We start from the raw sequence: 22,500 nt of genomic DNA on the forward strand, positions 1-22,500 counted from the left end.
GGACGATTAGTAATTCCCCTTTCTCTTTTACCTCCTGTCGTGTCGGGGCGTTGTACACGTCGTAAAAATTAATCTATTAAAATTATGTTAACCATTAATCTGGTCGGAGGGCGGAGATCAATTATTCTTATTCTTATTACAAAATTATTAGAAAGATCGCATTTATATAGCTCATTTATACAGCGCTTTTAACGGTAAATAGCATGCCTTAACTCTACGCGCTTTACTTTACAACTTTTGATAATTTCGTGTAGATAGATGGAGCAGTGTTTGTTTGTCTCATAGAAAGAGACGTGCAACCCGGTTGGTGTGAACAAAATTCGGACAAAGATAACGCTGCTGTAGGCCATACAGTGGACCTATTCAGACCTGCCAATTCTCCAGTTTTATTGGGAAATTCCTGATATTTGGTATTATTCCAACTCTTTCCTAATTTTCATTTTTTCCCCCGATTTTTCATGAGGATATTATCATTCCAGAAAAATTACCACCACCAACCATGCACCACCATCATCATCACCATCACCACCATCATCATCATCATCAACACATCTTCACATAAATCCCACAAAATTCGATTCTAAATCAATTAGTTGGCATGTATGAGCTCTGCCATCATATAATAATGTACCCCGATGTAGTATGCGTCAGTCCACCTATCCTTCTTAGTATATTATAAATCCCGTCCACCAATACTCTCTATAATCTGCTAATCCATCCATTCTTAGTCTGTCAAGGAATCCAGCTGCAACGCATTTGCCAATTCATCAATCAATCCATCCATTCACACGTCCGTCCATCCTTTATTCATTCTTCCATCAATCTATTCTTCTCCCCATCTGCTGTTCCTCTATCATAATTTATGGTGTCTGTAGCCAAGCAGGCCTGTCTTATAGTATAACAAAGTCAAACGATATTTAGAATGTTCATTGACTGGTGGTGGCAATGATTTCGAAGCTCTGGGCGCGGCATTTTGTTCTTGGTTAGGCATTTGACACGAGTTACTCCACTCGACTCAGGTGGAAATAAATACTTGAATGTTAAAGTTACTAACGGATAGTGTAAGAGTGTCAGTACAAATTTTAATATCCTAACAGGGGATATGATATAGTTTGTATTTAAACAATTCTTCATTTGTTATCCGAGAAAAATGTAATATCGGCTAATAGCGTCATGTCACGTCCGATATGTTAAGTTTTGCTGTTGACCAGGGACCCCTTGTAAAGCGCTTTGAGCATGTTTAGTGGGTATTTTTGCTCTATATAAAAGTTCAAGTTTTTTTGTTGTCTTTTGTTTTGTTGGGGTTTTTTCTATTTGGCCTTCTGGCAAAATGGAATAAATATAATAAGGAAGCGCATTGGTCAGTGTAAAACTATGGAAACTCGCCATTTGCATTGATGTCCGTTTTCTCTGACGATTTCATCGATCAAGACATGGAGACATCTGTCCATCAATTCATTACCGGATCGCCAAATCTTTGAGGTCCATCTCGCCGATGAGGTACGTCAGGTGGAAGATCCAACTTATCATTTCAATGTCAGGAGACGGGATGGCTGCCAGGGGGTGGGGCAAGTGGGGGGGGGGGGTCGAGATGGTCTTCCACGCATGACTTGCCGTGTCTGACGTGGGCGTGTCATTTGAACAGACACCAAAATATCCATAATAATCCTGTCCAATTTAGGCTAATACACCAGGTATAATTTGAGCTATTTGTGGTCATGCACTTTTGAGGCTCTCAAATCTACTTCGTGGTTACTCTCTCTTTTTCTTTTTCTTTTTTTTTCCCAAAAATTACTCGTATAAAACACTCCACCGCTAGCTGTTCCCCTCTCCCGTTAAGATTTTATAAGTTGTTTGTCATTACGCAAGGGGATTCGCAGAATGCCATTGTCGTTTTTATTTCCTGTTTTGTGATAAATTTCACATATCTATTTTACAAGTAGGTACAAGCAACATTTTAAAAATGTGAACATTGAGAAGATTGTTTGTTTGTTTGTGTTTTTCTTTGGTATTTATTTTTCGCCTATCAGTTAGTTCCTGGTCACGTTTTGAGCCCGAGCCTCTAAATTCTCCCCCCCCCCCCCCCTCTCTCTCTCTCTCACTCTCTCCCTCTCTCTCTCTCTCTCTCTCTCTCTCTCTCTCTCTTCTCTCTCTCTCTCTCTCTCTCTCTCTCTATATATATATATATATATATATATATATATATATATATAGAGAGAGAGAGAGAGAGAGAGAGAGAGAGAGAGAGGGGGGGGGGGGCAGTGTGTCATCCGTTCATCTAGGACATTTAACATTCACCAACATGCTCTAGTTTCTATAAATGAATTACACCTATATCTAGTTTGTTTTCTTTAATTCTATTTTCCAATCTGGCATTTATATTTTTGGATACCACCTTCTTCGAGCCTCCGTGTCATAGCCTATATTATAAATGTGACAACAATCTACTCCTTCAGACCCACAAGTCTCATGCAGTAGCCGAAATGTATCACACATTCTATAGCGTTGATTGAACAGACGAGGGCAGTTCCTTGCTGCCGTTAGAATAGTGGGCTAGTTTATTGCAAAGTTGGGCCTGAAATGCTCTTCTGAATTTATTTATTTATTTATTATTTTTATTTATTATATATTATTATTATTATTATTATTATTATTATTATTATTATTATTATTATTATTATTATTATTATTATTATTATTATTATTATTATTATTATTATTATAAATGAATATTATTTGATAATTTCAACTAGCCATTTTACATAATTTACGGTTTTTTCGGTCACCATTATCTTATTATAAATTTTTTTATAAACCATTTTCGATATCCATAAATACCAAACAGGATAGGTTGACACGATTGTCAGCTGACAATGACAGTGACAGTTGTATTTTGATTGGATTGTTGACGACATATTATATAATATTATATTATAACGTAGGGAGCCTTGTATGTAACTAGGACACGACCTTGCAACACGCACATCAGCAACAAGCCGTCAATAAAAAACTTCATTTAAATCAATACAGCAACCAGTGAATGGTTGGGAGGTGTAGGTTGTAATAAAAAAAACTTGAGCTTTTATGGAGCGAAATATCCACTAAACGTGCTCAAAGTGCTTTACAACGGGTCCTTGAACAACAGCAACACGTAAAAATTGAGCTTTTATATAACGCAATATCCTTTAAACGTGCTCAAAGCGCTTTACAACGGGTCCCTGGTCAACAGCAACACTTAACATTTAGGAGGAGACATGACGCCGGTTAGGCGATAATACATTTTTCCCCCGCCAGAGACTAAGTTGTTAACGGCCAGGTACTCGTTTTACACCTGAGTACGGTGAGAGAATATGAGTAATGATCCTTTTTCCAAGGACTCAACTATGCGCCGAGCGAGGTTCAAAGCCAGATATTTTTTTCTGACCCTTTTGTCCACACAGCAGTGATTGGGTAGATGGGTCTGCTAGATCTGGCGGAAAGTACTTTGGAATAGACGCGGCGGCGTCTCCAAAGGATAGCAATCAATTGCTATTGTCCATTTCACGCTATAAAAACCGGGATAGACTCCGGCTGTATGGGCCTAATGGCTGTGAAGGACTACTTTTTTACGTATTCTATCGCAGTCTCCGTCCTCCACCACCGTCTGTTCTGTAACCCCCAACCTTACCACCTGCAACAAAACCGTCACATTTGTCACGACACAATATACATTTTTTCTTATCCAGATTTATTTTGTACATCACAAACTTTGAAGAATGCTCTTTGTTTATTTAATAAGAACATAGAGTTGTTTTGTAGAGAGCTTGTTTGAGTTTTTAAGAAATCAATTTTTCTGCCGGGTAAGCGTGACATTTTGGGAAAATAATGGAAATGAACAGTAAGAAGAGAGTTAAAGTTACATTGATATATACTTGCAATTATTATAAATCTTGCCCAATCTGATATTTACAAACCCAACCTCATTAATTAGACAACGTTTACTTTTCACGTTTTAAATTAATATTTATACACTTACCTGATCTGGGCTTTTTTTTTAAATATTGACTTGATTAACTAGCATGTCCTTATTAACCAGTTAAACTCCCATACTCTGGAAAAAACACGTATTTAAAAATTTAGCCAGAATATTTTTTTAAAAAATTGATCGATATAAATTACCCTCATCTTGGCAAAAAAATCTCAAACCTGGAACTAAAGAAGACCTCGCGAGGTCCCAGGTTTGAGAGTTTTTTTTTTGCCAAGATGAGGGTCATTTAAATCGATCGATATTTGAAGGACAAGTTTTCTGGCCAAATTTTTAAACAGGCTACACGTCTATCCAGAGTACGACAGTTAACTAGATAGTTCAAACTGATATACTTTGGAAATAGTTTTTAGTATGCTAAGGAAAAACTGGATGAACAAACAATGAACTTAAGTTTGAATTTAGTCAATTTGTAGAAGCCACCCAGAGTCATTGTATACAATCCTTAGTAGATATATTTAATTTGGTGATTAGTGTAGGGAGTTCTGGATTTGTAGCGCTTAATTCAGACAAAACTTTTTGTCAATCCTCGCAAGAATTTTTTTTTTAGATTTTTACTTTCATTTATCCAACTTGTCGAAAAAAAATCATGAATCTGAGTTTCCGAAAAGAAATATCAATTTTAAGACTAGATAGCTAATTGACAAGTTGTGGGTCATTTTGATCTACAAGTATAAGTTTGTTGGCCGGAACTATTTTTAAAAAAAGATATTTGGCTTTTTTTGTTGTGTGTATGTAAGGGGGGGGGGGGGGGGGGTGTTTGTGTGTGAGTGTGTTGGGTTTGGTTTTTTTTTTTTTTTTTGGGGGGGGGGTCGTTTTTGTTGGTTTTTGTTTTTTGTTTTTTCTTGGGGTGGGGGTTATTTAAAAAATTATCAGAGCAGTATGGGATCTGGTGCTTGAGTTCACTGACAAATCAGCTCCATTAATTAAGTCCCTTTCCTTACTTCCCCTTTGCCACTGAATTCTTACTATAATACTCGTTCTTGCATAAAATGTCTTTCACCGTCCATTCCAGGTGGTTGGTGATGTATGAATGTGCCATCAATTTCGTGGTCAGCATACCTTACTTTTTGACTTCCCACACTCATTGACATGGGAGCAGTCATGCAAAAAAAAAAGAAAAAAAAGTTCTATTTTAAAAGACAAATTGCGGATAAACACTCAATATCATCCCTGCCTAAATTTTTAATTTGGATGATTTTTAGGAGCCAAATTTGGTCAAATTCTGATTTTTATGATTTTTTTTTTTACAGATTCCGTTTTTTAAAAATTTGAAATAAATATACAGCCAAAAAAAAAAAAAAAAAGAACGACAGACAAACAAAACCCTGATATAACATAATATCCACTAAATGATATCAAAGCGCTTTGTATGTGGTTCAAATCTACAGTAAGACTCACCATGTAGGACGAGACATGACCAATTAAATTGTGTTGATGTATAAAATAAATCTGTTTTCTGATCGGTGATATAGAAGCGAAAGTAGAACAAAGCTCCGTGGTCGGATGCTTACGGAAGGACTCATAAAGTCTTGCCTGTATTTGGAGTGTATCGTACCGATTTTTAAAGAGGGCCCTGCTGGCTTTGGAAATCTTGTAGCTATTTTAATGACTCTGACATCGATAAAAACATGTCATTTTATTAACCACACGTCGTTTGTTTCCGACAATTATAAATGTGTTATCAAATTGAAATGAAATTTAGCACATCTTAGTCATTGTGGGTCAATGGATTTGTTTGTTTCTGGGCCTTAGTAGGCTATTTGTTTGTTTTGTTTTTGTTTTGTTTTAAATTTGAGTGATATTTTTAAAACTAGATACTTAGGGCCAGAGCGTGTTCCGGTTTTTTTTAACGTAATGAGAACCAATAACAGTTCAGTCCCACTCCACCCCCTCCCCTCTTGCTCCACACCTTCCAAAATAAGGTATGTTTTCTTTCAAGTGAACTTTGGAAAATCCACAAACTTGGAATCGAACTCGTAACAGTGCATTGTCAAATTGCTCAAAAACTCTTGCTTTACATAATTATCGATTAAAATTAGACCCAGCCTGTAAAAAAAAAGGTGTCAAGCCCGGGATGTCTTTGATGTTTCAGTTCGCATGAACTCGGGTCTCGGGTCGTCTTAATTGATCAATATGATTTGAAGAATTAACTTGTGTGTGTGTGTGTGTGTGTGTGTGTGTGTGTGTGTGTGTGTGTGTGTGGAAGTGGGGGTGATGCAAAAGCAATATGTTTTAAGGCAGTTTTGGGCATTGACCATGCCTACCCGCTGAATCAGTTGACTTGACCGTTTGTGAGCATTTATTTATCGCAATGTTTGACTCAGGGGCATTATATGGAATGTCATTGGAACACTGTGGGGCGCCCTGCACCTTACATTTATTCCGTAAAAAAGTGACCAGTGTTTAAACACAGATTATTCCAGCGAGCAGTTCAAGTTTTGTTTGCTTTTTTGGTTTGTTTGTTTTTGTTTGTTTTTGTTTTGTTTTTTGTTTTTTATTTTTTGTTTGTTTGTTTGTTGTTTTTTTTTTGTTTGTTTTTTTTTTTTTTTTTTTTTTTTTGTGTGTGTGTGTGTGGGGGGGGGGGGGTAATTGAATATTGATAAAGCAAAAAAGAGGTCCAGACATTGAGATAATCTACAAACAAATATCATTATGTGGGGTGGTACACATCCAATTGTCGACAATTAATGTAGTGTACCGGGAATGCTGTTCTGTTACAGTTTGAGCTGTACTTATGACATATTGCATTATCCCTAGTCGTTTGATTTACACCGCAATGTTACTTTCTGAATATAATAATCACTCACTTGTTTCGTGATAAGATTTCATCGAGCTTTCAGACAAGCTTTATTCTGGGTTCCCTCTAATATAAATTGTGACCCTTCGTCACAAAACGGTATTAATTCGGGATAGTTAAGATGTTGAAAATTGAATTTATAGCCAGAAATATCAACCTTGTGTTGAGTTTGTATGTTTTATTGAGGTAAATGGCTACCATATTTTAGGGTGCTAATGCCAACCATTTATATTTTTGACCAGTTTAACATTTAATTCGGCTTTTAAGCATATGGCTCGCTCCGACTTAGTACCGTTTTGAGACGATGTGTCACAATTGTAATGCCGTCGGTACCTTATCAACCTTTCAAAAGGGCTTTAGTCTGATTTCCCAGCCCTCTCCACTTCGTAATCTAGAGGCTTTCAAGTCAGCCTAATTTTGATCCCCCAATCTTCTACACTTGCTTTCGTGTATATACTAACAGGTTACCACTTCACTATCAACACAGCCTAGATACATAAACTTACCATAGATTAAAACGTCTGTAGATTGCACACGAATTATTTGAGCAGATTTGTTTATTTAACTGTGTTATTGTTAAGATAATCAGAGATATCATTGCCATTGAATGTCAGATTTAATTGAGTGCCTTTACATATGCTTTCTTTAAACAATAAAAGAAAGAAAGCATGATTGAAACGGATTGATAAAATGAAAGTTTGGCGCTTGATTAAGACAATAATTTATTCTTTTTTAAGTCCTGAATCAATTGAAGAAAATCTCAGTTAAAAAAATAATTATTATTCTATGATTGTTTTTCTTTTTTTTTCTTTCCTTTTTTTTTCTTCTTTTTTTTTTACTTGCCTCAACTTTTGCACAGTAACGACCACTGCTTTATGTTCAGAAAGGATGGGTACTTTGCTGTCATTGTATTAAAGCTAGGTGCTTCTCTCACACTCTTGTAATACATAATATTATGTATCAAAATTCTCGATACTTTCTCAACTCTTGAAATTGACCACAAGTACGTATGTAAACTCACATACCTCAATAATATAATCGGTCAAAGTTGACCCGTAGATTACTAACCAAAACTTGTATACAAGCATAGATATTAGGTCGTTAGTGTTGGCAGGGTGCCCAGTGTTCGGAGCCCCGCTCCCCCCCAGCCCCCGGGGGGACTTATGGGAGTCAGCAGTTGAATCTAACATAGTAGATGGTTAGGTTAAGAGAGAAAGAAGGAAAAAGAATAGGTGGGGGGGGGGGGGGGGGCTAGAAAGGCTGAATGAGTGTAAAACAAGAACTTTGACTGTCGTGTATTGGAGAGAAGAAAAAAAATTATTTATTTCTGTTTGGTAGAGAACTTTTAATCCAATTATCAATGAATTAAGATGACCACCAAGATGTTAAAAAAAGTCTCAGGCCGGAAAAGTTAAAACACTTGCAGGAAGTCTTAGGTTTAGGACTTTTTGACAAACTGGTGGTTATCTAAATCCATCGATATAGGAATAGCATTTTTCTGGCCAAAGTTTAATAGATGTGTTATGGCATTGTAGGATTGTACGCTCTTAGGTTGTCTTTGCCATTTAATGTAGAAAGAAATTTGGAGCGGAGAATCTAGAAATAAAAGATGGGAGGCTATTTCGGGGATGTTTGTGTGTGACATAAAGTGACAGAGTGACGCAAGGAAGGAATTTGTGTCATTGAGATAATGATGGTGACAGTTGTGGTTGTGGTTGTGATGATGACGACGACGTTGATGATGATGATGATGACGATGATGTCCGGGAGACTACGATTGTGTGCTTTTATTTGTTTTTTGCTTGTTTATTGTTGTTTTGTTTTTGTTATTGTTTATTTATTTATCATTCCGGAGGGATAGGGGTTGTCTGTTGGTTTTTTTTTTTGTGATGTGGGGGGGGGGGGGGGGGGGGGAGTGGGGGGATTTGCTTATGGTTGTTGTTGTTTTTTTTTTTTGTGTTTTTTTTTTTTTTTTTTTTTTTTTTTTTCATTTGGCTGGTTTTTTGTTATTATTTTTGTTTGTTTTTGTTTTTTCATAGTTTTATATCATGATCTGTACGTCAACCCCCAACCATTAACGATTGATTATAACTTATTAATGTCCTCTTTTCACGACATCTAATCGTGACGTCACTGGCCAGACTCCTCGAGTTCACTCTCTCTCTCTCTCTCTCTCTCTCTCTCTCTCTCTCTCTCTCTCTCTCTCTCGATCTGTCTCTCTCTCTCTCTCTCTCTCTCTATCTATCTGTATCTACCTCTCTTCCTCTCTCTCTCTCACACACACACACACACACACACACACACACACACACACACACACACACCACTGACTTAGAGTCCGATAAGACCAGAATGTCCGGTGTTCGTTCCTGACATTCAAGTCTTGAGATGATGATCACGTGACTCTGATTTGCTGTTTATTACATAGTTATACACGATGTTTAATGTTCCAATGTCCAAACATTTCAAATTTTAATTTCCGTGACCTGTTTTACAAATAAAGGTTAATCGGTCGCATGTGTTTACAATTAGATTTTTAAAATTTAATAATCATTCTTCAACTTTTGAAATTATGTATTAGGTCGGGGGGGAAGGCTATGTGGTCTAGTGGTATGACACTCGCTTTCGGATCGGAAGTTCCTGGGTTCGAGACTCGGCGCATAGTTGAGTCCTTGGAAAAGACTGTTTACTCACATTCTCTCACCGTACTCAGGTGTCAAATGAGTACCTGGCCATTAACAGCGTTGTCTTTGTCCGAAAAAAATTGTAATATCGCCTAACAGGCGGCATGTCCCGTCCTACATGTGAAATGTTGCTGTTGACCAGGGACCCCTTGTAAAGCACTTTGAGCACATTTAGTGGATATTGCGCTATATAAAGCTCAATTAATAGGAGGGGGGGGGTCACGTATGCTGTTTTTCCCATGTATCCGTTTCCCTTTTCCTCCTTGCTTTCTGTCTTTGTCCCAGTACGATATTTCTCGATTTTGCCCTATCACTATCACCGGTTATGATCTTGAGCCAAGCGTGGAGACAATCAAATATATAGATAGTATGCGCTTGGCTAAGAAGCTCATAATAATATTGCCATCCGGAAGTATAACGGACCAACACACAATATCCATGATATCCATGAACGTTTATAGTCAGGTTAATAATACAGTTCAGTGAGCATTACTTATAAACGCGGATGGCAAAAAACAATAACAAAGACCCGAGTGACGTCATCTTCGAACTATCTATAGTTTTGTTTTATGAAAGATTTATACTTTTCTTCGATTACTTTTTTTCTTTCTTTCTGTTCCTTTTTTTTATTTTTTATTTTTTATTGGCTCGGTTTTAACCTGAAAGTGTCATTAGCGCTACAAGCCATAAATAAGCCTATAAGACAAACAAAACTTTTTTTTTTATGTTTGGACCCTTTGTTTAGATGGTGTTCAGTAATAATATCGTTAAAATTCATTTGAAATTCGTTTCTTACAACCAAATTTTTGTTTTCGATTTAATTCTATGTCAAACACCTCTGCTCTTTACATCCCTTTTGTCGGAACCCCTTTGTTATTTTCTATAATATTATTGCTATTTCCAGACAACTCTTCATAACCCGTTTATTTTCTATATTTTTTTGTTTCTATTTCCAGACAACAGCTTCCCCGAGTTGTGTTGCTGCACAGAAGTTCAGAGGGTTATGGATTCGTTCTTCGAGGTGCTAAATGTAAGTTTGTCAGTTTGTGTGAGTTTTTGTTTTGTTTTTTGTTTTTATTGGGCTATAAAAGGGGGGGGGGGGCTTATTTGTTTTGCTCCTTTTGTTTGGTTTATGTTTTTGTGTTGTTTTTTTAAGTTGTTTTTTTTTTAATTGTTTTTTTTTCCCCATTTGTCTTGTTTGTTTGCTTAATCCAATTATTTACATCCCTGATAAAATAATTAAGAAGCCAAACTTTTGATTAATTTGGCGTGGATGTTCTAATCAAATGACCGATGTCATTACCAGACAAAATGTATGATTTGTTAACAAACACAATCACACACACACACACACACACACACACACACACACACACATAGGTCAAACAGAAATTGGCTGAAAAGAGGGTTGAATCAGAAACGTTCCTTCTTCTTACCTATTAGTTCTAACACTTCCAAATATAATATTCACTATTTTTCAGTACTTATCTCGTTCCATGGCTTCAGGTTGCTTATTTACAATTTTAAAAAGGTCCTTGATAATCACAAGGTCTTTGGAGCTCGAGTTTATGCCCGTCTTTGCAGCAACAAAAAGACTAGATATAACAATTAGTCGTCACTCTTTTGGAAAGTAGGTTTATCGACACGTGATGTCTAGGAATTACTTTTAAGATACTTATTTTGTCTCCAACAAGAGATGAAGTGAGTAGGAAAGTGCCAGAAGACAATAGAGAATAAAAATTTCGCGGCGGTAATGGGGGTGTGAACCCGCGACCTTACTGGTACGACAACTCTGCCTGGCCGGGGAGAGCGTGACTCTACTGTATGAGCTATCCACGATCCAAAAAAAGATCGTCTCTAACCCTAGTCATTATTAGAGCCGCTCTCTTCCCGACTACTTGAGATCGCGGGTCCAACACACACAACCTCCGCGAAGTTAGTTGGCCAGCAATAAAGCTTAATAGCCAATACGGTAGAGTCACGCTCTCCCCGGCCTGGCGGAGTTGTCGTACCAGTAAGGTCGCGGGTTCAAACCCCCATCACCGCCGCGAAATTTTTATTCTCTATTGTCTTCTGGCACTTTCCTACTCACACTTCATCTCTTGTTGTTATCAACATAAGTGCCTGCTCCACTCACTTTTCTTTATGTTGTTGTCTTCCCTTTTCCAGCCAAAATGCCCACCGGTGGGGGTTTCAATGACTTCACGCCCACGGCCGAGTACCCCGCCTTACAGTACCTGGACAGTGTGGACCCTGGGTCTCAAGCAGACAGGGCCGGACTCAAATCGGGGGATTTCATTCTGGAAGTAAGTTCTAGTCATTTTATTTGGGGGTTTTTTTGTGTTTTTTTTTTTGTTGTTTTTTTTTGGTGCCATTGGTATTTAATTGTTGTTGTTACTGCTGCTGTTGCCGTCATCATCATCATCATCATCATCATTATCATCATCATCATCATCATCATCATCTATCATCATCATCATCATCATCATTATTATTATTATTATTATTATTATTATTATTATTATTATTATTTATTATTATTATTATTATTATTATCATTTTCTTTCTTTTTTTTATTTTATTTTTTTTTTTTTGAGCCGAGATTGGCAAAATTTGGATTTTTTCGCCTCAATTTTCGGATTCTTAGAATTAAAACTATATACGAGAATTAACGAAAAAGAGTTGTTTTATTTTTTAACGAATCTGAACCGAGCTGAACTTATACACCATCTTTTCTATCTAAATCATTTCAGATCAACATTGACATTTTTGTAAAGGGTGAAAATCCTGCCATTTGGTTTGTTTTTTTATTCTTTTGAAATTGGCATTGTTGCCATAAAATAATATAGTTTTATTGTTTGTTACTTGTACATAGAACTATTTTCATTTGGCACTGGGTTTCTCCATTCAGTATCGATCATTGATCCAAGACATGACAGGGTGGGGGGGAGGGCAGATGCACAGTGCCGTAAAATCAATCGGTACTGTTGTTTTTATGACGCATCGATCGGTGGTTTTACCGACCGTCTGCCTGTCTATTAATGGCTGATCAATCATCGATTTTTTAGGTCACCTGCCTATTGTGTTTGGGGTTCTTTGTTAGTGCCGTGCCGATGATTCCTAACATTAAAAAAGGCGGACGTCCTATTGTCTAATCGTGCGGCTATGCGATCTAGTGGTATGAGTATGACACTCGCTTTTCGGATCGGAAGGTCCTGGATTCGAGCCTCGCTCGGCGCATAGTTGAGTCCTTGGAAAAGGCTCTTTACTCATATTATCTCTCCGTGCTCAGGTGTAAAATGAGTACCTGGCCGGTAACAATGTTGTCTCTGTCTGAAAAATTGTAATATCGCATAAAAGGCGTCATGTCCAGTCCTACATGTTAAATGTTGCTGTTCATCTTGTAAAGCGCTTTGAGCACATTTTAAAATATTTTTATATAACGCTTTGGCACAATGTCTTCATATCATTGACGGTTTCTTTCTTCTTTCTTCGTTAGATCAATGGGGAAAACGTCATCAAAGCGTCCCACGAACGGGTGGTCCATCTCATCAGATCCTCTAGTGATGTACTCACCCTCAAAGTGGTCACGGTAGACTCCAATGACATTCCTCTCACCCAATGGGCTGGACATCAGGAAAGCGGCGCAATGACTCTGCCTTCCAGAGTGAAGAAACAAGGTAATCGTCTCTTTTTTATTGTCCCCCATAAATCTCTCTCTCTCTCTCTCTCTCTCTCTCTCTCTCTCTCTCTCTCTCTCTCTCTCTCTCTCTCTCTCTCTCTCTCTCTTGTTGGTTTTGGTGTTGCTTTGTTTTTGTTTTTTATTTTGTTGTGTTGCTGTTTTTTGTTATTTTTATTTGTTTTTGTTTGTTTTGTTTTTTTGTTTTTTTTTGTTGTTGTTTTGTTTGTTTGTTTTTTTTTTTGTTGTTTTTTTTTTTTGGGGGGGGGGGGTGGTTGCTTTTTCCGGGGTTTTTTTTTTTGTTTGTTTTGTTTTGTTTTTGTTTTGTTTTGTGGGGTCTTTTAATTTGTTTAAAATTTTAGAAAAATAATTTTGGTTTATTTTGGAGCTAGACGTCTAACTTTTATTCTGGGGTGGGACTAGTGGGTGGAGAAGTACTTACGCGATTGATAACATTCCACAACAGTCCTCACCACTCACGTACTTTGGAGGAGTGTCCAAAACCAAATCTCAAGTAGTTTTGACATACCGATTACACCCTTATCCTTCACAATTTAAATATTAATGTCCCATATTCGTGACAACGTGTTTGTGTTGTAATGTTTTATTTTATCATAACCGTGCGAAAGACACATATTCCCTCTACTCCCCTCTCTCTCTCTCTCTCTCTCTCTCTCTCTCTCTCTCTCTCTCTCTCTCTCTCTCTCTCTCTCTCTCGGATGAGCCTGTTTCCGTGTTATCTTCTTTTTGTTCAAACCCCTCTCTCCCCCACCATCTTTCTACTTCCACCTTCTCAGATATGTCATCTGAACGACACATAATTTAAGATCATTAATTTAAGTCTCTAAGATCCAAACCAAAATCACACCCCACTATAAAAAGATTAATACCTTTTTCTTACCATGCATTTCAATATAAGTATTTTTGTGTATGTGTGTGTTTTTGTTTTTTTGTTTGTTTTTTTTTTGTTTTTTTTTAATTATTTAAATTCGAAGGCATTCGGAGTAGTTTTTCAATCATACCTAGTCACTTTCTTTGCTCACATCTTTTTCAGATGGTTTTCATTTTAAAGGATGTTTTAAAAGATGTTTAGAGAGAGAAAAAGAGTGTCTCGATTTGTGTTAAGCTTAAATTTTTTTAGGGACACACGGCTTCAGGTAGAATAATTATTGACCTCGGGTGGAAAATTTCTCGATGGTAATGCAATATTTTTTTAAAAATTAAGCTTTATATAGAGCAATATCCTCTAAATGTGCTCAAGCGCTTTCAAGGGGTCCCTGGTCAACAGCAACATTTAACATGTAGGACGAGACATGCCGCCTGTATTACATTTTTCGGACAAAGACACTGCTGTTAACGGCCAGGTATCATTTTACACCTGAGTACGGTGAGAGATGTGAGTAAGGCCTTTTCCAAGGATCAACTATGCGCCGAGCGCGAGGCTCGAACCAGGACCTTCGACGAAAGCGAGTGTCATACCACTAGACCACATAGCCGCATATGCTACGTGTGAAGGAAAATTGAATGTTCTCATTCGTAAGAAAGTTGAAATTGTGTGAGTCGTATCGGTGGAAGGAAGGGATCGATTTGTTTATCTTTTGACATCTCTTAAAATAAATAACGAATTATTGCACTCTTTGCATTTTGATTTACGTTTAGATTTACATACAGTACCACAGCCAAGCAAATTACTTATTATGCCGGGGTCCAACATAATATCTTATCTGCTTAGGATAATAATTTATAAGATAAGAATAAACAATAAAAAATGAGACACAGTCGTCATTACCTCCCGCTGAGTTGGGAAAAAAAAATCAAGGGGGGGGGGGGGGGGGGGGGCAAACCAGACACAGAATTGGTCAGAAAAGAGAGGAGGGGTAAGGGGGGGGGGGGGCGTGGAAGAGGGGGAAAGAAGTGCTAGTGTTACAGGAACATTAATCGAAGAAAAAGAAAAAAAAAAATAAGAAAATGGCACTGAGCCAAGTCGATAAATTGAATTCCACAAGAGTAAAACCAAACACAACAACAACATCAGCTATCGGGCCGTACAACAATGCCGGGCCGTCGTTCCAGGTTATTGGCCTGTTTAACTTTCAGTTTCTTTTTTTTTTTTTTATTGTCGTCGATTGACTTGGGGGAAAATAAAAAAACCAAAACAAACTTCAATTCAAGAACGTATTTATTGTGCCATTCCAGCCGAGTCGTAATCCCGACAAATCGCCTTTTTAGAATTTGGCCAGAAAGTTATTACTTGAAACATTGATGAATTAAGATGACTCTAAATTTGTCAACAGTTCTTTGAGCTGTGGCTTCATAGAAGTATAAAAAAATCTCAAGTCTAAGACGGATTGACAGGCAGAGAAGCATCTTGATTAACCAGTTTACTGCCGTATTCTGGAGACGAAAAAAAATACTCGTACTTGAGAAAAAGGCCAGGAAATTCGACTTTCAAATATCGATCGATTTAAATGACCTTCATCGAGGCAAAAAACACACAAAGCTGGGAATTCGCGAAGTTAATTGGTTAATTGATATAATTTGAAGTAAAATGTTTTGGCTAATATAATAATATGCATTCTGTCAGTGTGCGTTTGTGTTCATTGTCCTTTTAAATTTTTATTTTTTTTTATTGGAACTGGAGAATAAAAACTTTCTATTCGATAAGAAATTAGATATCCCATTCCAGCTGACTTCAATGGATTGTTTAAAAACACAAATAGCAATGTACACGAAAAGAAATTCCCCGCAGCTGAATTGATTGCTCGATCAGAATTCTACCTTTTATTGTTGTCAAAGATTTTATCATAGATATTATGTTTCTTATCCAAAGTCGTTAGTTATATTATGCCTGTTCTATGTATGCTCTCTCTCTCTCTCTCTCTATATATATATATATATATATATATATATATATATATATATATATCAATTTACCTACCTACATACCTATCTATCAATCTATATATTAGCTTTTCTCCTCTCTCTCTCTCTCTCTCTCTCTCTCTCTCTCTCTCTCTCTCTCTCTCTCCATATATCAATTTACCTACCTACATACCTATCTATCAATCTATATTATAATATCTATTAGCTTTTCTCCTCTCTCTCTCTCTCTCTCTCTCTCTCTCTCTCTCTCTCTCTCTCTCTCTCTCTCTCTCTCTCTCTTTCTTTCTCTCGCTCTATCTTTTTTTTCTTTCTCTCTCTCTTTTTTTTCTTCCTAAATCTCTATTTTTCTGTCTATCTCTATCTGTCCGTCTCTCTATAGGCCTACGTATCTATTTACACCTGCTTCATATGTTTATAAACCTTTGATCTGCCTCGACTTAAAACTATGGATGTGGGTCTATGATTTTTTAATGCAACGTACTGTGTTATTCATCAGCGTGTCACATCAAGATTCAAGTAGAATTTTGCTCCTCATTACAATATTTCAATCCTTTGTGCTTCGTAATCCAAACACGGAAAATAACAGATTAAAAAGTGCATTTTTAGGTCAGAGATTTTTAAATGACATTATCTCAAAATTAAATATAGAAATTAGATTTTTCTTTACTGTGAAGACTAGACATCAAAACCAACGTACGTGTTTTTAAGCTAATGTAAGTGTAATATTATAGACGTGTCCACCGTCATTGAATCATCACGTTCAGTGGCGGTTCTAGCCTATTTATAGTGGTGGGGCAAAGATGATTCGGTCATATATATATATATATATATATATATATATATATATATATATATATATATATATATATATATATATATATATATATATATATATATTTCAACTTTAAAAAAATAAAATATTTCAACCACAAATAACCACATTCACAATGAAATGACAATACCAGTAGATTTTAATTATTCCAAACGTAATCAAAAAGGAATCACGAAAGAGAATACAACAACAAAAATAAAGCGACGAGACAAAATGCGACAACACCTTGACAATACAAGTCCATTTCGTTCACTCGAAAAATTAAAGAGATTGATATTTCTGTTACATTTTCAGAAGTACGTAGTAACTTTAAAGTTTTCATCGAGAAGCAACAACCGCGATATGACTCGAGTTTCATTCAGAGCTCAAATTGCATCATTTTTACTGCTCTCTTGGTGGTTAGAATGATTGTGCCGGTGGTGGTAGTGGTTGGAATAGTGGTACCGGTGGTGGTGGTGGATGAGGAGGAGGAGGAGGAGGAGGAGGAAGAGGAGACGGTGAGGGAGGATGTAATTATGGTAGTGGTTTTGGTGGTGCTGTTGGTTAGAATGATAGTTGTGGAGACGATGACGAAAATTATATGATGATGTTGATATTGTTTTTATTGCTATTGTAGTACTTGGTGTTAATGTTGTTGTTGTTGTTGTTAATGATGATGATAATGATGGCAACGACGATGTCGTCGACAATGATGATTTCCGTACGATATTACAAAGTTTATTCAATCTTAGGCGTTCGCCATTAAACCATACAATTTGATGACAACATACATGAAAGTGGAAAAAAATGGTAAATGGAACCAAACAATAAATTGATACCATTATAACCACAAAAAATACAACAATCGTAATACCACCAATACGTACAACAACAATAATAATAATAATAATAATAATAATAATAATAATAATAATAATAATAATAATAATAATAATAATAATAATAACAATAATAATAATAATAATAATAATAATAATAATAATAATAATAATAATAATAATAATAATAACAATAATAATATTACCATCATCAGTACTACCACCACCATCACTATTACCACCACCACCATCACCATCATTATTACGTTTCCAATCAGTTTTTCTCGCTTTTTAAAAATTTGATACCTTAATAGACGAAAATTCCGGTGATTTTTTTTAAAGGATAGTTAAAATATCTACGATTTTATTAACCCTGAAAACTACGATTTTTATTTTCCTATTTCAAGTAGGCAGGTCTGCTATGACAAGTATCAGTTCCATAGTCAAAAAAAGACAAATAAAATCAAAGTTTACTTAATCTTAGGCTTTCGCTAATAATTCATACAATACAATTTAAGACAAAATAATGCTACCAATCTCTCCTCATGCATTCGTTAGACTATAACAATAACGACCGTGTTATCTTTACTCCTTACCCAACCAACCCCTATCTTCCCGCCTCTTCATCGCGAACTATCTTATGTATGTATTAGCTTCAGGACGGGCAAGTACGGAATCTGCCCACCCTTCCTTTAAACGTCTTTATTTCCTCTATAACTTAGAATTCAACTCTCTTCTTTCTCAGAAGAGTATTTCTCGTATACTAATTCAATTGTTGAGTAAACCAAAATGGTGGTTGTATTTTATATATTTATTTAGTCGTGACTTTTGAATAAAAGTGTTTTATTAGAGGGAATACAATAGAAAATTACATTGTTTTGCAAAAATATTTAGTCTGGCAATAAAAATACAGCGGTAATTACTTTAAGATTTTTTTTAAAAAGGGAACGAATTAATTTGTTTTAAAAAAAACAACAACAAAAAAAAACAAACAAAAAACAAACAAACAAATAAGACAACAATTTAAATAAATGAATTTTGAGAAGCACTAAAGAAAACGAGAAAAAAAAAAGAAATAATTTAAATGGATAAACAAATATGTTAAAACAACACAAGTTAATTCTAACTTGATATAATATTAGTAAATTGATAAATTTAATTCAATACTGGAACCTTCCCAATGTTATTACATCAATGGTACCAGCACAAGTAAGGCAATAAATAAGAAAAAGTTCGTTTGCCAAAATCTCTATTTAGTGCTCACTGGTTTATAAGGTGGGCTCATTTGAATTAGCCCGACCTAGAACTAGAGAGGCCAGACAGCAAAATCACCGTCAGGCGACGTGACGATGAGATGACGATGTGGGCGGAGTGGAGTAGTTGGGAAAGGGTAGGGGGGGGGGGTGTGATAAAAAAGAACAGGAGCGTATCCTGGTTTATGCATTACGGGGTGCATGGTGATTCGCAATCTATCAAAAATACATACAAATTGATTTCAGTACGAAGTATCAAGTTGTACTAACTTTTAAAATTATCTCATTTAAATTAGATTATTTCGGACCTGGTAATACAGCTTATAACTTGAAAAAACAGGCTGGTATTTGCCCACCCTGCCCATTATTACCAGCCGTCCCTGATCACCTTATACTGAACTGTACCTTTAAATTATATTTAAACAACGATAAAAGACTAACAGGCGTACTCTCACTAAACGCCTTTTTAAAACCAGAAATTGTTCACATAAAAAAATTCGATTAAATGGGATCACAACAACATGCTTATATTTGTAGGTCTGATAACCGAACGTATTTATGGGCTTGTTGTAGTGGACAAACAATAATATATTGCGTTGGTTTGAGAGCATTTCCATTAAAACAATGAGCCTGTACGTAACAATTTGACCCGCAACCATACCTGAAAATAAGTACACGTCAGATCATAATTACAATTTTGGTAATCAGACGCCTGTTAATAAGTGCATGTAGAAGGTCGATTGCTTAGCAATGGTCAAAGAAGAAAAAAGGAAAAGAAAATAGTAATCATAAACTTTAAAATATAAAATAAAAAGAAAGTAGGAATCATAGGCTTAAAAAAAATAAATAAAAACGTAGGAAATCAAGCTATAAATGAGATATAGCCTTGGGATCATTGAAAAGATTCGAACCTTCTGCTTCACTTCCCGATTTATTTGTAATTTCACAACAATACTCCCCCCTATCCTCCCCCTACAATGGTGATAAAATGTTTTATTAAAACCACGTCTACATCAGCATGCAATACAGGAATGCATTTCAAGTGCTATGGCGTCACAGACAGGCAGGCCACTTAGTAAACAATCGTCGGGGTTTTTTGTTTTTTGTTTTGTTTGTTTTGTTTTTTTCACCTAGCTTTGCAAACAGTAATTTCAATCTGAATATTCAGAAGCCATAAGCCCCATGGATTATCTAGCAAAACTTGGCGGGGGAGTGGGGGGCGCTTTTATCAGTTTCTCTAGATACATAATAAAACATAAACCAGACATTGACAATCTATATTAAATTATAGTAGTTATAGCTGTTTAAAGTGTCGGAAAAAGTGTGGACAAAGTTGATACTCTTTCCACACTTTATTAAACCCTTTAGAAAAAAAGGCTGCTATTCTATTGGAGATAGATCGCCAGTTTTTTGTTTGTTTGTTTGTTTGTTTGTTTGTTTGTTTGTTTTTGTTTATTTTACATTATTTATCCGATAGAAACTGAGGAAAAAGAATGTTTTTCCCTTAATTTTTTCCCCCCAAAAAATTATTGAAATATTTTCGTGGCGAATATCACACAAAAACGACCTTTTCATGGCCTCAAATTGCTCCTATCATTTGATCAGGACATTTCATTAGTCTATCGCAAAGTTCTTTGCGTCATACATAACAGACGTAGCTACGCAATCGCTGTGTTGGGTGGACAAATTGGTCATTTCAATAAACAAATCTCGACTAATACCAGGAATCGATACGTTTCTCTTTTCATGTGAGGCTAGTGCTTATACCACATTACTATCAGGACCGCTTTCAGCCCTGACATTTCTGACCATGACATCGTGTTAAGGAAAATTTATCAAAATTGTCAAAGCTGTCTCAAAAACCAAATGAGAGTTTTGACAAGTTATGAGTCGTCTTATTCGATCGATGTTTGAAGTCCGGCTATGTGGTCTTGTGGTATGATACTCGCTTTCGGATCAGAAGGTCCTGGGTTCGAGCCTCGCTCGGCGCATAGTCGAGTCCTTGGAAAAGAATCTTTACTCACATTCTCCCACCGTACTCAGGTGTAATATGAGTACCTGGCGTAAACAGCCTTGTCTCTGTCGGAAAAAAATGTAATATCGCCTAACATGCGTCATGTCTCGTTCTACATGTTACGCTGTTAATCAGAGACCCTTTGTAAAGCGCATTGAACCCATTTTAGTGGATATTGTGCTATATAAAAAAAGCTCTAATGAAGTATAGATAGTATGCACGTGTCTAAGAAGCTCATAACATTACCATCCGGAAGTATAACGGACCAACACACAAAACAGTGTGTATCCATGAACGTTTATAGTCAGGTTAATACAGTTCAGTGAGCATTACTCATAAACGCGGATGGCAAAAAACAATAACAAAGACCTGAGTGACGTCATCTTCGAACTATCTATAAATTGTCTGGCTAGAGTGTGTGTTGTGGGGGGGGGGGGGGGGTGTAATCAGTGTAAAGCAGTTATGGACAATGTGATTCTGAAGGACTCCTGATGACCCCCAGGTCATGTCAACACACAATGGTGGTGATGGTGATAACGATAACGGGTCCTTCCGCCATTATTGTACCCAAGGTGACCAGTGGCCGAGATGGGCATCTGTAAGTCAATATTGACCATCCACGTTCTTTGTAGCCCAGTTACCTATAGATAGAATGCGCTTGGCCAAGGAGTTCACAACATTGCCATCCGGAAGTATAACGGACCAACACACAAACTCTGTGTAACCATGAACTTTTATAGTCTGGTTAATCAGTTTAGTGAGAACAACTCACAAACGCGGATGGCAAAAACAATAACAAGGCTGAGTGACGTCATCTGCTTACTATCTATTTTAACTTTTTTTTTTTTTTTTTTGGGGGGGGGCATTAAGTCTGTTGTGCAATGACAAAACACGATTGTTATTTTCAGTTGTTTGGTTTTGGTTTTGTTTTATTTATTTTTGTGTGTTTGTTTGTTTGTTTATGTTTTTTTTGTTTTGTTTTTGTTTTTTGTTTGGGGGGGGGAGGGAGTGTTTCACGTGTACTTCATAAATCGATAGATTGAGGTGACCAGCAACGTTTCAGTATGTCTCAAACCCAAGATTTCCTGACTTGACTTAAACAACGCAATTTTCTTGCCACGGTGTCCACCAGATGCGTATTTATCTCATTAAAAAAATCATTTGAAAGGAAAAGGAAATTCTATAGGTCCATTGCGGTGTTTTTTTTAGTTCCCTGTTATTTTGTTATGTTTTTATTTATTTTATTTTATTTTATAAGAGAGAGAGAGAGAGAGAAGAGAGAGAGAGAGAGAGAAAGAAGAGAGAGGAGAGGGAGGGAGAGAGAGAGAGAGAGAGAGAGAGAGAGAGAGAGAGAGAGAGAGAGAGAGGGAGAGAGATACCTATTCTGTTGGAAAATCGGTGGTTATCCCTTAAACTTCGTTGTCAAACTCACAGGTTCACATCTTAACGTCCAACATGATTTGTCCACTTTGAGGAATTACTCGAAAGATTATCGTGTAGGCCAGTATCGGTC

The 22,500-nt window shown here is 36.4% G+C and overlaps 1 protein-coding gene across 3 annotated transcripts in view; it reads left to right on the forward strand.

Annotated features, from left to right (window-relative positions):
- The window catches only part of LOC144969015 (uncharacterized), a 170,483-nt gene that overhangs the window by 137,195 nt on the left and 10,788 nt on the right, over nt 1-22,500 (forward strand). For all 3 annotated transcript variants that reach the window (XM_078907967.1, XM_078907968.1, XM_078907965.1), the window contains 3 exons: nt 10,465-10,538; nt 11,678-11,814; nt 13,008-13,188. In XM_078907967.1, coding sequence (XP_078764093.1) covers nt 10,465-10,538; nt 11,678-11,814; nt 13,008-13,188 — 392 coding nt within the window. The remainder of the gene's footprint in view (nt 1-10,464; nt 10,539-11,677; nt 11,815-13,007; nt 13,189-22,500) is intronic.

The sequence above is a fragment of the Berghia stephanieae genome, chromosome 3, assembly GCF_034508935.2.
Source record: "Berghia stephanieae isolate SIO BIC M18660-M18661 chromosome 3, UCSD_Bste_1.3, whole genome shotgun sequence".
Taxonomy (NCBI): Eukaryota; Metazoa; Mollusca; class Gastropoda; order Nudibranchia; family Aeolidiidae; genus Berghia; species Berghia stephanieae.